Source organism: Budorcas taxicolor, chromosome 4 (assembly GCF_023091745.1).
Source record: "Budorcas taxicolor isolate Tak-1 chromosome 4, Takin1.1, whole genome shotgun sequence".
Taxonomy (NCBI): Eukaryota; Metazoa; Chordata; class Mammalia; order Artiodactyla; family Bovidae; genus Budorcas; species Budorcas taxicolor.
This window is the reverse complement of record NC_068913.1, coordinates 46,307,438-46,324,643: the sequence shown is the minus strand read 5'-3', so window position 1 is coordinate 46,324,643 and position 17,206 is coordinate 46,307,438. Positions and strand designations below refer to the sequence as shown.

Sequence of the window (17,206 nt, the reverse complement as noted above, 5' to 3'; positions counted from 1 at the left end):
CAGGTAACTTACCTTTATCTTGATTTGATTTTCAACATTCACACTCAGGTTATTCAGTGCATTTAAAGCTTTCTCTTTAATACTCTGATTGGGATTGTTGATTTTGCTTCCAACGATTGGAATACCACCCAATTCACGAATAACGATCTAGGAGGAAAAAAATAGAACCATGACTTCGATATTCAACCTCCCCTTTATTACATTCTTTGCATCTACAAATACAAATAAAAATTAATGACTCTTTGGAAATAATGTTCCCATATACAACCTCTAATTCCTATTTTTTTTAAAAGTTTACTACTCATAATTTTACAGCTAAAGAAACTAACTGAAAATAAATTATTAATATATGTAATATTTAAACTATAGCATGGAGATATCCAATGAAGGTCTGTAGAGCTACTACAGTGATCTCAAAGTAATTTACAAACAAAATAATTTTACTTTGAAATAAGTTATCGCTCTCTTACAGGGCAATTTGGAAATGCATTAGGATGTAGAACAAAACTAGTGTTTTGCTGAAATGAATACTTTGGAATACTAATCCCTCAAGATGTAAACAGATGTTCCCTTTTTAAAAAGGAGATTTGGGACTTTGCTGGTGGTACAGTGGTTAAGAGACCACCTGCCAACGTGGGGGACACAGGTTCAATCCCTGCTCGGGAAGATTCACAGGCCATGGAGCAACTACACCCATGTGCCACAACTGCTGAGCCCGCATGCTCAACTGCTGATGTCCATGCGCCTAAAGCCTGTGCTCCAGAGAAGCCTCTGCAATGAAAAGCCTGTGTTCATAGCAAACAGCAACGAAGACCAAGTGCAGCAACGAAGACCAAGTGCAACCAAAAGTCTCATTTAAAAGAGTAGGTTTCATAGGTAAGTAAGTTTGAGAAACTCTGGTTATAACAAGAGTAAACATGTTTCTTTACCGTGATGCAATCCTATGGTCATGTGATCGGAATCTCCAAGAGCGGAGTATTGAATATTGTACTTCTATAAACTTTATCCAAAAAGAAGATCGTTTTTCAATTGTGGGAGGGGAGGAACACTTATTAACATCCTGAAGAACTGAAGTTCCACACAGTTTGGAAATGATGCCCAAATTTTCAAAGGAAAAATAATCTGGGGATTTCTCATAGCCAATTGCAACACTAAATATTATGTGCCTTCATCCCAACATTGAAAGAGGCATACTGCTTCATTTCCTACAAGAAAAATAAGCTGAAAATGATTCCTGTCAGGTCAAAACACACTGTTCTATCAAGAAAAGAGATAAAGAAGCTTTCCCTCTGCAATTTCAGGTTCTTCCTAAGGACTTGTGGTTACTAGGAGACAGTCTTAAAAAAAAAAAAAAACTATTATAAAAGCATATGAAGGCATCATAACTGATGACAAGGACAGCAACTCCTATTGCCCAAGAAAGTACTTGTTCACCAGTGCCTTCTCACCCACTCTGACTACAGTTTGTTTCAAAGAAATACCTTCAATATAGACGTGCTAATAAGCTAGTCACCATCTGTTATTTTTGTCTGCCTGGCAGCCCTCTTTCTACGGGGAGAGACACAGCACCACCTCTGTCCCATACAGTTCCTGGTTGAGACTGCAGCTCCACTGTGTTCACACCCTCCCTGCTGTTTTTGTCTGCATGTGAGCCAGGACCCGCTAATCATGGCCCAGGCCAGCCCAACAATTGAGCCAAAGGGTTGGCACTTGATACTGATAGAGTAACTCCACCTTTTAGATCATGAGGCTCAAAGAAGAAAGCTTGAGAGGCCAGTGGCTTTCATTCCATCCCTGTGAAGAAAACCTCTTTGTGACCAGAGAGACAAAAATCATTACACAAAAAGAAGTAGGGGCAAGCAGTCAAAAGACAGCGAAAGAGAGAGAGAGGTTTGATAATGCTTTCTGTAACCTTGACCTCTAGTCATACTTGTGTCTCAAACCAAAGCTATCCTTGGACATCCAAGTTAACTGAGCTCAGTATTTTCCCTTTTCATTTTAAAATAACCTAAGTTGGGGTCTGTCACTTATAATGGAGATGTACACAGTACACACATATTCCTTATATCTCCCTATAAATCTCTGGAGCTAACCTTGACACGATGGATAAAGATGGACTGAAATGAAGTGTAAATTCAAAATTTTGCATTTATGACAAGGTTAACAAAGGGCATTAGCTGAAAATAATGACAAAAACTGTTTGACTCTTTCTCCATGGGAGGTTGGGGGGAAGCAGAAGCCATTTACATTTACACTGGTCCGTGGTTGTCCGAGTGTGGTCCAGGGAGCACCTGCTTCAGAACCATCCTTGTCAGCCCTTAAAGCACGTACTTAAATGTCAGATGCTTCTGTTGCTCTACTGCAGCACTGCTGAGTCGTGAATAATTAAAAAGGCCATGCAATTATACTGTGTTGATTAGATATGCTTATTACAAACATGAGGCTGGTGACCAACTTCATAGATATATTAGGCTATGCTTTTTAGAAGTAAACAAACATTATATTGTAGATATCCATAACCACACTATATATAGATGAAAAAATTGAGGCTCTGGGAGGTTAAGTAACTTATCAGAGTCACAATTACTGCTGGTGTGTGAGAATGGGAGGAGCATGTTTACAGAGACTAGGGTACTCACTTGGTTGGCTGAAAAGGCTGCATTGTTACCCAGGGTGACCAAAGCTCGTTCCATAATGATAGGATCCTCAGTTGATTCAAGCAGGTAAAGGAGTTTCTGAACTTGTTCAGCATTCAGGGTGTCATCATATGATCCACTGGTTAAGTCTTCTACATAAGAATAAAGTTATTTAAAGTTCATTTAAAATCCATATAAGACTTAAAGAGAAAATCCTGAATCATATTCTGATGCCAAGCACAGTTTTGAGCACTTTATATACCTTAACTCATTTAATCGTCAAGTGACCTCTTAGAAGAAGATACTATTATGATTCTCAATTTACAGATGGAATACTGAGCCTTATAGGTATTAAGAAATTAGCCGATGGTCTTGGTACTTCTCTTTTCTTTTAGTAAGGCACTGTGTGCCAACAGGATTTTCTGTTTCTTCTTTCTAAAAATCAGGTACACCCATCCAGTGGAACACTTCCCACAGGCATAGCTTCATTAAGAAAAGGAATTTGCATTTGGGAGAACTGCTCCGATCAGAGGCCAGAGGAAAAGCTATGCGAGGGACCCAATCATGCTGCTAGTGAGGTGCTTTTGTTCAGTTTCTATGAGCAACGATGACGACTGTGATGCTAGAAGAACAGTCCAACCGGGGGGGGGGGGGGGGGGGGGGGGATGACAGAAACTGTCATTCTAAGGGAAAGGGTGAGCAGTCAAATGCTGGATCTGCTCAGGAAGTTTTGAAGTTTAAAGCTTGGACCTTTTAAAAAATCCTCTTTACAGAAATCTCCACAGGAAAACAGAAACCATTTGCATAATGCAGCCATTGTGTTATAAACATAGAACATGATTCTTCCCAAATTAAGCTATGAATACAGGTCAGAGAGCACAAGTATCCACAATACACTGCCCCCGTGGAGCTGGGTGGGGGGTTGCAGTTTACAATAGGTGCTGCTGTATGACACCACAGCTGTGCTCATCTATATGCTGATGACTCCTCAATCCTAATCCCCAAGATAGAACTCTATTTCTGGAGCCTAAATTATATAAATCAACTTACTAACAGGCACTTCAATTTAGATACCTTAAAGACACCTCAAACTAACTGCACTCTATCCTGAATACATCGCCCTCCCACACAAATCTACTAGGCTTCAAAATCTCTACCTCACTGAATGAGACCACTGTCTACCTGGTTTCCCACACCAAGGGCATCTTTGCTTTATACTTCTCTCTCACCACCCACGATAATTCATCAAATCCTAAGAAATAAAATGTGTCTCAAATTATTAAATTTATCATCTTTGGATACTGGGATTACAAATGACTTATTTTCTGCCCCATGCTCATGAGTTCTTTCTTTTTTTTTTCTTTTCTTTTTTTTACAATAAACACATACTATTATATTAAAATAGAATATATTGCTTAAAGAGGAATCATAGACGAATATGAGGTAAATGGACAAGCTTAGATTATGAGAACCAATAGGTGATCTGGCGTCCTGAAGAAGCCAAATAAGAAATTAACCATTAGGAAAGTCTAAAAGCCAGAGAGGGAGCAGACTCTCACCCCCAGGCCTCACAGTCAGTCTCTGGACCGCGCCTTCACTCCCGAACCCACTACCCACCTCATTCACACCTTACACAATCATCTCACCCAAACAGTATTTGAAAAGGTGAGTGAAAGAATGATAAAAACACAGATGGTCATATGGAAAGACTTTTGGGGGTTCATCCAAAAATGTTTTTACACACAAGAAAACTGAGATCAGGATCATTTAAGGATTTGCCTAACGTAACACAGGAGTTAGTAGCAGAGACCAGAGAAACGAAGACACAAAGCTGCAGGCAACCACCTAACCTCTTTTGGGTCTTAGTTTTCTCACATGTAAAATAAGGCTGGTCAAACACTACAATGATTCCAAAAGTCCCTATGCAGCCCTGAAGTTGTGTAATTTTATAGATATACACATGGCATAAAAAGGACACATTTAACTCATAAAAAGGATACATTTAACTCATTCATACCTCCAAACTATTTCAAAGTCTATAACTTCCTCATACATTTTCCCACAAACCATTAAAAAGTTTTATAGATATATAAATTATTAATGAATAGCCAAATAAAATTTTATAGAAAAAAGGGTTAAAGCATAGAATTTTCTCTTGAAAGAAGGAGGTGTAATGTGGTAGTTAAAAATAAGCCAAGGTTAACTCTAGTTCAAATTCCAGCTAAGCTATTTACCAGCTGAGAGACATAACCTCTCCAAGCCTGTTTCTTCATCTATTCCAAGGGAGTTAACAGTGCAAAGAACAGGAAGACAAGAGAATGGGAAAGACTAGAGATCTCTTCAAAAAAAAAATTGGAGTTATCAAGGGAACATTTCATACAAGGATGGGCACGATAAAGAAGAGAAACAGTAAGGACCTAACAGAAGCAGAAGAGATTAAGAAGAGGTGGCAAGAATACACAGAAGAACTGTACAAAAAAGCTCTTAATGACCTGGATAACCACGATGGTGTGGTCACTCACCTAGAGCCAGACATCCTGCAGTGTGAAGTGAAGTGGAACTTAGGAAGCATTATTACAAATTAAGCTAGTGGAGGTGATGAAATTCCAGTGGAGCTATTTCAAATCCTAAAAGATGCTGCTGTTAAAATGCTGCACTCCATACGCCAGCAAATTTGGAAAACTCAGCAGTGGCCACAGGACTGGAAAAGGTTAGTTTTCATTCCAATTCCAAAGAAGGGCAGTATCAAAGAATGTTCAAACTACCCGACAACTACGCTTATTTTGCATGCTAGCAAGCTTATACTCAAAATCCTTCAAGCCAGGTTTCAGCAGTACATGAACTGAGAACTTCCAGATGTACCCATTTCTAAAGCTGGAAAAGCAGAAGAACGAGAGATCAAATTGCAAACATTCACTGGATCATAGAGAAAACATGAGAATTCCAAAGAAAAACACTGAACTTTTGCTTCATTGACTACGATAAAACCTTTGGCTGTGCAGGATCACAACTGTGAAAAATTCTTAAAGAGATGGGAATACCAGACCACCTAACTGTCTCCTGAGAAACCTGTATTCAGGTCGAGAAGCAACAGTTAGAACCTTATATGGAACAATGGGCTGGTTCCAAATTGAGAAAGGAGTACAAAAAGGCTGTATACTGTCACCCTGTTTATTTAACTTCTGTGCAGAGTACATCATGTGAAATGCCAGGCTGGATGAATCACAAACTGGAATTAAGATTGTCTGGAGAAATATCAACAACCTCAGATACACAGATGACACCACCCTTAGGGCAGAAAGCAACGAGGAACTGAAGAGTCTCTTGATGAGGGTGAAAGAGGAGAGTGAAAAACCTGGCTTAAAACTCAACATTCAAAAAACTAAGATCATGGCATCCAGTCCCATCACTTCATGGCAAGTAGAAAAGGAAAAAGTAGAAGCAGTGACGGATTTTATTTTCCTGGGCTCCAAAATCACTGCAGATGGTGACTGCAGCCATGGAATTAAAAGACACTTGCTTCTTGGCAGGAAAGCTATAATAAACTTAGATAGCATATTAAAAAACAAAAAAATCACTTTGCCTACAAAGGTCTGTCTAGTCAAAGCTATGGTTTTTCCAGTAGTCATGTACAGATATGAGTGCTGGACCATAAAGAAGGCTGAGTGCCAAAGAAATAATGCTTTTAAATTGTGGTGCTGCAGAAGACTCTTGAGAGTCTCTTGGACTGCAAGAAGAGCAAACCAGTTAATCCTAAAGGAAATCAACCCTGAATATTCATTGGAAGGATTGATGCTGAAGCTCCAATACTTTGGCCATCTGATGCAAAAAGTCGACTCATTAGAAAAGACCCTGATGCTGGGAAAGACTGAAAGCAAAAGAAGAGGGTGGCAGAGGATGAGATGGTTAAACAGCAACACCGACTCAATGGACATTAATCTGAGCAAACTCTGTGAGAGGGTGAACAGGGAAGCATAGAGTGCTGCAGGCCACACGGTTGCAAAGAGTCAGACGTGACTTAGTGACTGAATAACAACAGTGCCAACCTTAAAGCATTTTTATGTCTCTTGATACAAATCCAAGAGTGGAACTGCTGGATCATACGGTAGTCTCATTTTTAGTTTTATGAGGAAGTTCCATACTGTCTTTGACAGTGGCTGTACCAATTTACACTCTCACTAACGGTGTATAATGATTCCCTTTTCTCACATCCTCACCAGCATCTGTTATTTGTGGCCTTTTTGATGACAGCCATTCTGACAGGTGTGAGATGATGTATCATTGCGGTTTTAATTGGCATCTCTCTAATAATTAGCAATGTTGAGTGCCCAATTAAGTAGGAGATGGGCTCAAATCAATAAAATTATAAATGAAAAAGAAGTTACAACTGACATCACAGAAATACAAAGGATCATAAGAGACTACTACAAGTAACTATATGCCAATAAAATGGACAACCTCTTGGAAAGGTACCATGTCCTGAGACTGAACCAGGAAGAAACAGAAAATATGAATAGACCAATCACAAGTACTGAAATTGCAACTGTGATTAAAAAGCTCCCAAGAAACAAAAGTCCAGGACCAGATGGCTTCATAAGCAAATTCTACCACGTGGGATTTATCCCAGGGATGCAAGGATTCCTCAACATACACAAATCAATCAATGTGATACACCACTTCAACAAACTGACTATCTCAATAGATGCAGAAAAAGCTTTTGACAAAATTCAATACCTGTTTGTGATTAAAAAAAAAAAAAACTCTCTAGAAAGGGGGCAGAGAGGAAAACTCCCCCAACCATATATATTTAGGATGGGCTAACTTATGTCTGACTCTTTGCAACCCCATGGGACTACAGCCCACCCCAGCTCCTCTGTCCATGGAATTTTCCAGGCGAGAATACTGGAGTAGGTTGCCATTTCCTACTCCAGGGGATTTTCCCGACCTAGCGATTGAACCTGCGCCTCTTCTGTCTCCTGAATTGGCAGGTGGATTCTTCACCACTGCACCACCTGGGAAGCCCAACATAATAAAGGCCATATATGACAAATTCACAGTAAACATCATTCTCAATGGTGAAAACCAAAAGCATTTCCTTTAAGGCCAGGAACCAGACAAAGATATCCACTCTCACCACTATTACTTAACATAATTTTTAAAGGCATATCCATGGGCAATCAGAAAAGAAAAAGAAATAAAAGGAATCCAAAGAGGAAAAGAAGTAAAATTCACTGTTTGCCGATGACATGATACTATACTTTGAAATTCCTAAAGACGTTACCAGAAAACTACTAAAGCTCATCAATGAATTTGGTTAAGTTGTAGGATACAAAATTGAAAAACAGAAATCTGTCACATTTCTATACACTAGCAAAGAAAGATCAGAACAACAAATTAAGGAAAAAAATCCCATTTGCCTTCACATCACAAAGAATAAAATACCAAGAAACAAACTTACCTAAGGAGATAAAAGACCTGTACTTTGAAAAGTATAAGACTGATGAAAGATACTGAAGATGACATAAACAGATGGAAAGATAAACCATGTTCTTGGGTTGGACGAATCAGTATCATTGAAATGACTATACTAAGCCAAGCAATCTACCAATTAAATTCAATACCTATCAAACTACCAATGGCATTTTTCACAGAATTAGAACAAATTTTTTTTTATAATTTGTATGGAAACAGAAAAGACTGCAAATAGTCAAACCAATCTTGAGAAAGAAAAATGGAGCTGGAGGCATCAAGTTTCTGGACTTCAGACTATACTACAATGTTAGAGTCAACAAAACAATGTTACTGGCACAAAAGCAGAAATATAGATCAATGGAACAGGATAAAACTCCAGAGGTAAACCCACGCACCGATGTGCTGTGCTTTGCTTAGTTGCTCAGTCATGTCTGACTCTTTGCAACTCCATGGACTGTAGCCCAGCAGACTCCTCAGTCGATGGGGATTCACCAGGCAAGAATACTGGAGTGGGATGCCATGCCCTCCTTTGGGGATCTTTCCGACCCAGGGATCGAATCCAGGTCTCCCACATTGCACGCAGATTCTTTACCATCTGAGCCACCAGGGAAGCCCCACGCACCAATGGTCAGCTACAAAAAAGGGGCAACAATGGACAATAGAGAAAACACAGTCTCTTTAACATGGGGTGCTGGGCAAACTGGACAGCAACACGTTAAAGGATGAAATTTGAACACTCCCTAATACCATGCACAAAAATAAACTCAAAATCTAAATATAAGTCCAGATACTATAAAACCCCTAACAGGAAAATCTAGGTAGAATTCTCTCCTGATACCTATCACAGCAATATTGCTTTTGAATCACCTCCTAGAGCGATGAAAGTAAAAACAAAAATAAAACCATCAAGAAAACAAGACAACCCACAGGAGAAAATACTTGAAAACAAAGCAACTGACAAGGGGTTAGTCTCCAAAATATACAAACAGCTCATGCAGCTCATTATTTAAAAAAAGAAAAACCTAACCAGAAAAATGGGTGGAGGATCTAAATAGACATTTCTCCAAAGACAGAGACGGCCGAAAAGCACATGAAAAGATACTCAACATCACTAATTATTAGAGAAATACAAATCAAAACTACGTGGAAGTATCACCTCACACTTGTCAGAATGGCCATCATCAAAAAATCTACAAACAAAATTGCTGCAGAGGGTTTGGAGAAAAGGGCCTCGTCCTATACACTGTTGGTGGGGATGTCAATCAGTACAACCACTGTGGAGAACAGAATGGAAGTTCCTTAAAAAATAAAAAATACTGCTACCATATGATCTAGCAAGCCCACTCCTGGGTATATATCTGGAGAAAGTAATTCAAAAAAGGTATGTGTACCCCACTGTTCACTGCAGCTCCATTTATAATAGCCAAGATGTGGAAGTAACCAAAATGCCCATCCACAAAGGAACAGAAAAAGATGTGGTACATATATATACAATGGAATATTACTTAGCTATGAAAGAGAATGAAATGATGCCATTTGCACTAACATTTCTTTGGATGGACCCAGAGATGATCATTCTGAAACGTGTACAAGCCCCTGTCCTTGTCTTTTGAAGTAAAATGCTTACTCAACAGTTAATGATTGGTTAATGGGAAGAAGAAGCAACAAGGAACAGCTGTTGGGCTAAGGAACTGGGAACAATTTAGACTATAATCCTGCCACACAGCAGGATCACCAAACTCCCAATTCCTTGAAAGATACAGATAAAGGCCTGGCACACATTCCCTTTGTTTTTACAGAAAGCAGATGAAAACTGCTGACCACAAGAACACACACCATAGACTGTGCTCTTGGCAGAGCCAAGAAAATTAAAAAAAAAAAAAAAATCAAACTTATGGTTACCAAAGGGGAAAGGCAGGGAGGAGGGATAAATTAGGAGACTGGGATTAACATATACACACTACTATATATAAAATAGATGCTCAACAACGATCTACTCTGTAAGCACAGGGAACTCAATATTTTGTAATAACCTAGATAGGAAGAGAATCTGAAAGAGAAGGGATATGTGTATAACTGAATCACTTTGCTGTACACCTGAAACTAACACACACTGTAAATCAACTATACTCCAAAATAAAAAAAAAATAAATTAAAAAACATCTTATTAAGCTGATCTGGTGGTGCTGAACTCAGCTTTTGCTTGTTTCTAAAATTCTCATTCTTTCCATCAAATCTGAGCAACAGCCTTGCCAAGTAGGTTTTTCCTTTTTACAACTTTAAATATATTGTCCCAGTTCCCTCTGGTCTGCAGTTTGTGCTGAAAAGTTAGCTGATAGACATACTCGAATTCGCTTGCATGGAACTTGTTGCTTTTCCCTTGGAGCTTTTAATATTCTCTATCTTACTTTTTGCTATTTTAATTACAGTGTCTTGGTGTGATCCTCTTTCAGTTCAGTTCAGTTCCTCAGTTGTGTCCAACTCTTTGCGACCCCATGAACCGCAGCACACCAGGCCTCCCTGTCCACCACCAACTCCCGGAGTTTACCCAAACTCATGTCCATTGAGTCGGTGATGCCATCCAAGCATCTCATCATCTCCCCTTCTCCTTCTACCCCCAATCTTTCTCAGCATCAGGGTCTTTTCAAATGAGTCAGTCAAATTAGGTTCGCATCAGGTGGCTAAAGTACTGGAGTTTCAGCTTCAACATCAGTCCTTCCAATGAACACCCAGGACTGATCTCCTTTGGGTGATCCTGTCAAGAAGTCAGGATCTCTGCTTCCTGGACTTGGACATCTGTTTCCTTTCCCAGGTTGGAAGGGATTTCAACTATTATGTCTTCAAATATGTTCTTTGTCCCTTTCTCTTTTTCTCCTTCCAGGACACCATGATTGAGGGGTGCCCAACCTTCGGGATCTAATGCCTGATGATCTAGGTGAAGCTGATGTAATAACAGAAATAAAGTGCACAATAAATGCAATGTGCCTGAATTATCCCAAAACCACCAACTGCCCACTATTCATGGAAAAATTGTCTTCTATGAATCTGGTCCCTGGTGCCAAAAAGTTTGGTGACTGCTGCCACAATGTGAATATTAGTGTGCTTAATGTTGTCCCAGAGGTCTCTCAAACTACTTTTTTCTCCCCTGTTCAGCTTCAATAATTGCCACTATATTGTCTTCCAGCTCACTATTCTTCTTCTACTGTTGATTTTTTTTGTAGTATGTTTTTAAAATCAGTTATTGTCTTTTTCAGCTCTGTTTGGGTCTTCTTTACATCTTCTAATTTGCTAAACTTTTCACTGTACTCATCCATTCTTCTCCCGAGTTCTTTAATCATCTTTATCATTATTTCAGACACTTTATGGGCAGACTGACTATCTCCACTTCATTTAGTCCTTCTGGGGTTTTATCTTGTTTCTTCTTTGGAATATGTTCCTTTGTCACATTTTTGCCTGATTTACTGTCTTTATTTCTATTTATCTGGTATGCTGGTTACGTTTTTTGACCTTGGAGAAACAGTCTTTTGTAGGAGACACCCTATGGGGTCCAACAGCGTACTCCTTCTGGTCACAGAGTTATAATCCCCAGGGGTGCTCCCTCCATGGGGGGCATGGGTTCTTCCGCTGTGGAGGGCTGACTACTGTGGTGGTCTGGCAGGTGTGGCAGGCCCTTTGTCCAGTTGGTTGCCAGGGCCATAAGAGAGCTGGCTGCAAAACTCTGGGAGTCCCAGGCCTAGCGCTGGCTCACTGGTGGGAAGGGCTTGGTTCTGGGATGAGTGACCACAGGGCTGGGGTTCCCAGATCGAACGTTGGTCTTTTGGTGGGTGGAGTTGATTTCTGGGGTGGCTGGCTAAGAAGTCCAAAGTATCTGGCAGCTGGTGGGTAGAGTTCAGGCCCAAAGCTACCACTCGCTCACTTATGAGTGGATGCAGGGTCTTGGGGTTCCCAAAGTTGGTGTCAGCCCACTGGTGGGTGTCTGCTTGAATTTATAATAAAAATCACATTTTACTTTTTCAGTAAAGAAATATAAGCCTTGAAAGTCTAAAAAGTTTAAAGGACGGTGATGATCAAATGTCCACCATTTCAACTGATTAGTTTTTGAATTGCTATTATATCGGTGAGGCAGTCAGGTATGTTATGTCCCAGTTCTCCACTTAGCTTTATGCTAATAAGACAGTGAAAGAATTTTAGGTTCAGTAGTTCACCATCTCTTCAAGTAAACTGAGGAGACATTACAATTCTCAAAGAAAAGTGACTACCAAATAATAACATTATAGCAAAATAAATTTCAAGATAATTGTCACCATATAGAATCATTCCAATCAGGAACATAATATCTTTTGTCTCTTTATGGAGTCTATGTCCTTCATAAAAATTATCTTCGTATAGGCTTCTTGCTAGATGTGTTCCTAGTTTTTAAAGATTTTATAGCTATCATAAAATCTTTTCAATTATATTTTGAATTAGTTACTTCTTATATACAAAAAGCTATAGGGTATATTTATTTTGCACTCAAATTACTTTATTCAACTCTTCTTGTTTCTAAAGTTCTTCAGTTTATTCTCTTAGGCTTTTCCAAGTAAATCATTATGTAATTATACTTCTGCCTCCTTTCCAATATTCATCCAGTTTTTCCTTTCTTATCAAGCTGCCAAAGACTCCAGGACAATGCTGAGTAACAGCTGTGGTATCAGGTGCCCTTCTGTTCTTTTTGTTTGTTTATTTTTGGCCATGCCATGTAGCATGTGGGATCTCAAAGCTCCCTGACCAGGGATCAAACCTGTACCCTCTGCAGTGGAAGTGTGGTGCCTTAACCACTGGACCACCAGTAAAGTCCTATACTTCTCTTGTTCTTGAATTTAATAAGGATGCTAGCAGTGTTTCACCATGAAATAGAATATTTGTTTTTAGTTTTTGATCGATGTTCCCCAACAACTTAAGAATATTTCCTTCTATTTATTCCTAACTTGCTCTTTTTATTAGAAATAATGATATTCAAATGTCTCTCTTTTTATTTCTTCTGGGCTATGCCACACACTTTGTGGGATCTTAGTTCCCTGACCGGGGATCGAATCCAGGTCCTAGACAGTGAGAGTACAGAGCTCTAACCACTGGACCACCCGGGAATTACCCTTCAAATATCTTTCTAACGCAACTTAAAAAAAAAATTGAAGTATAGCTGATTTACAAGGTTGAATCAAATGGCTTTCTAATTGTGAGGTCATCATGTGCTTTTGCTTTTAATCTATTTATGCAAAAAATTACACCAATCTATTTCCCAACTTGGATCCTCCCTTTATGTCAGTTTGGTCCTGGAATATTACTACCTTAATCGTGTAATGGGTTTAATACGTTAGTATTTTATTTAGTATTTGTATATCTTTATTCACAACTGAGACAGATTTACAGTCTTTTCATGCTATTCTTGTCAGGTTGGAGATCAGGTTGTTGAATGAACTGGGACTATTTCCATCTCTTTCAAGCTCTCAAACAGTGTTAACAGAACAGGAATTAAATTTTTCTTAAAGTTTAAGACAAACAAAAGACCACTTGGTTCTTGTTCAAGATAGTCACACAGGAAGATCTTGAACTCACCTCCTATGGGGACATATCAAATCTATAGCTACATATGAAACAATTTCCTGTGAACAAAATCTTATACCTGAGTGATTCCCATACACTGGGCAAATGAGAAAACAACTCACTGGGAAGTGGGTAGGAAAGGCTGAGATACTGCCACCATCAACCCCACCCCTGGTTCAGGGACACACAGCTGGGAAGGAACTAACAACTCCCAGCTTCTCCCTGAGCAGCAAGGGGTTTAGGGTCCCCACCTTGTGTCCCAACTTTTAAGATTCCGCCTGAGAGATGGGTCCCCCAAAACATCTAGCTTTGAAAGTTAACAGGGCTTGCATTCACAACACTCACAAGGCTATAGTGAATTCAGAGAGAGCAACCTAAAGGGTTTCTACAGAATCATCATGGCTAACCCCCAAAGACACAGCAGAGGCAAAAGACTGAAACCAACATTTTCAATGAAAGAAACCAAGAGCAAGGCTCTTTAGAGATGGGGGAACAGACAGGTGCCATCTTTGCATTCTCTCCCTGCCTTGCTGTAGGTCACTGGTATTTCCCAGAAAGGAGTTTGTGTATGCCTGTGGTTTGGGGCTGCCACCCAAGGGACACCCCTTGATCACCTGGCTCTGGTGGTCAGTGGGGCTCATGTTCACAGATTCAATAAGACAGTAGCAAACAAGAAAACGGTACTTAGCTGGCTGCCATTCCACAGCTTAGTAAAGAAGGTACAGACAGAAACACCCATCCCCCAGACTTTCCCCCAAAGAAGGATATTTGCATACTTTAAAAGTTGCTACCTTAGGGTCTGGCTTCCAACCAATCTTCACTTAGGGGTTTACTGAGAATCTCCTCTTGGGACACTGACAGCTCTTGGCACATCAGATACTAGGAGCTAATAAAAATAAAACAGGCTGTTTGGACAATCACAAGTTTTGAGAAACAGCTAAGAGCTGGGGCAAGGTTGAACAATAAGGTTCATCTCCTACACAAGACCTTCAAAATGGGAAAGGTGGTTGTTTCAATCTAATACATAGTAACCTACAGAGAATCAAGCCAAATGAAGAAACAGAGGAATATGTTCCAAAGGAAAGAAGAAACTAAAACATCAGAAAAAAATCTTAACAAAATGCAGATAAGTAATTTACCTGATAGAGAGTTCAAAGTAATGATCATGAAGATGCATACCAAACTTGGGAGAATGAATGAACACAACAAGGACTTCAACAGAGGGAAAGGAAATATGAAAAAAGACTAAATAAAAGTAAGAGTTTACTTATGGCTGATTCACAATGTTGTATGGCAGAAACCAACACAACACTGAAAAACAATTATCCTCCAATTTAAAATAAAGTTTTAAAGAAGCCATAGAGCTATAGAAGAATACAATAAATAAACTGAAAAAGAAGCTAGAGGGGTTCAACAGCACACTAGATGAAGTGAAAAAAGGATCCTGGAACTCTAAATGCAGTGAAACTCATGCAATCTGAACAGAAAAATGAAAAAAGAAAAAAGAAAAAGTGAAGATAACATCAAGTGGATCAACATTTACCTTACAGGGATCCCAAAGGGGAGAAAGAGGCAGAATATTTATTTGAAGACATAATGGATAAAAACTTCCCTAACCCGAGGAAGGAAAACCAGATCCATAAAGCAGAGAGTTACAAACAGGAGGAACACGAGAGAACCACAAGACACATTATAATTAAAACACAAAAATTAAGAGACGAGGGGAGAATTTTAAAAGCAGTAAGAGAAAAACAACTTGTTACATCCAAGGAAAACCCCCATTAGAATATCAGCAGACTTTCCAGCAGAAACCTTGCAGGCCAGAAGGGAGGAGCATCACCTATTCAAAATGCTTAAAGAACTGTCAACTAAGAATACTGTATCCAGTAAAGCTGCCCTTCATAAATGAAGAAGAGATAAACGGTTTTCCAGACAAGCAAAACCTGAAGGAATTCAGCACCACCACACTGGCCTTTCGTGTGTGCTTAGTCACCAAGTGCTGTCCAACTCTTTGGGGCAGCCTGCCAGGCTCTTCTGTCCACGGGATTCTCCAGGCAAGAAGACTAGAGTGGACAGCCATTCCCTTCTCCAGGGGATCTTCCCAACCCAGGAATTTCAAACCAAGGTCTTTGTATTGCAGGCAAATTCTTTACCTTCTGAGCCACCAGGGAAGCCTTTGTTAAGGGATACACAAAATAAAAAGATGCAAACTGTGGCATCAAAAACACAAAAGCGTGTGTGTTGCAGGTGGGGAGAGTAACAATGCAGAGCTTTAGAAGGCATACCTTCAAACTGACAGTTGTTATCAACTTAAAATAGACTGTTATAACCACTACACGGGAAAGGCGCTCAGTCGTGCTTGACTCTTTGCAACCTCATGGACTATACAGTCCATGGAAATCTCCAGGCCAGAATACTGAAGTAGGAGCCTTTCCCTTCTCCAGGGGATCTTCCCAACCCAGAAACTGAATCCAGGTTTCCGGCACTGCAGATGGATTCTTTACCAGCTGAGTCACAAGGGAAGCCCAAGAATACTGGAGTGGGTAGCTTTTCCCTTCTCCAGCGGATCTTCCTGACCCAGGAATCAAATCGGGGTTTCCTGCATTGCAGGTGGATTTGTTAGGTAGGTAGAATAGGGAAAAGGAGTCCAAAATGGTGGTGGCTAAAAGACAAGGAAGGTCCGAAGACCAGAGTGAAGACTTCAGGTAGAACAAACAGCGCTCCTGGCTAAGCCCAATTTGCACAGGGCCGGCCCAGGTGGAGGAAAAAACATATAAAAGGAGGAGCCAAAGCGCTTTCTCCCTCTTTCTCTCTCCCGCGTGCGTGCGCTCTTTCTCTCTCTCTCTCTCCCCTCCGCGCGCTCCTCCACTCTCTTTACTTTGAGTCTTTGGGTTGGCATGCCCTCACGCTTCGAGGATGGATTCTAATGCTATCTTCTAAATGAAACAGAGCTGTAACACTCATTTGCCTAAGAGCTATAACACGGTTTGTCCAAGACCCGAGAGCTGCAACGCGCCGAGGGCTTTGATGTCCGTCGCTCCAAATCTTTGTTGTGAGGAGACAAGGAACCGAGGCGCATACACTCACGTGACAGATTCTTTACCGACTGAGTTATCAGGGAAGCCCCATAACCACTGCAGGGAACTATCAGACCATAAAGGGAACTGGCTGCCAGAGGAGGCCTCACAAATAGCTGAGAAAAGAAGAGAAGCAAAAAGCAAAGGAGAAAAGGAAAGAGATTCCCATTTGAAGGCAGAGTTCCAAAAAACAGCAAGGAGAGATAAGAAAGCCTTCCTCAGCAATCAATGCAAAGAAATAGAGGAAAACAACAGAATGGGAAAGACTAGAGATCTCTTCAAGAAAATCAGAGATACCCAGGGAACAATTCATGCAAAGATGGGCTCAATAAAGGACAGAAATGGTATGGACCTAACAGAAGCAGAAGATATTAAGAAGAGGTGGCAAGAATACACACAAGAACTGTACAAAAAAGATCTTCACGACCCAGATAATCA

The 17,206-nt window shown here is 40.1% G+C and overlaps 1 protein-coding gene across 3 annotated transcripts in view; it reads right to left on the bottom strand.

The window, feature by feature from the left end:
* ARMC10 (armadillo repeat containing 10) overlaps window positions 1–17,206 on the bottom strand; it is a 68,255-nt gene that overhangs the window by 37,019 nt on the left and 14,030 nt on the right. For all 3 annotated transcript variants that reach the window (XM_052638664.1, XM_052638666.1, XM_052638665.1), the window contains exons 2-3: window positions 2,640–2,788; window positions 13–147 (exon numbers count right to left, since the gene is read on the bottom strand). In XM_052638664.1, coding sequence (XP_052494624.1) covers window positions 13–147; window positions 2,640–2,788 — 284 coding nt within the window. The remainder of the gene's footprint in view (window positions 1–12; window positions 148–2,639; window positions 2,789–17,206) is intronic.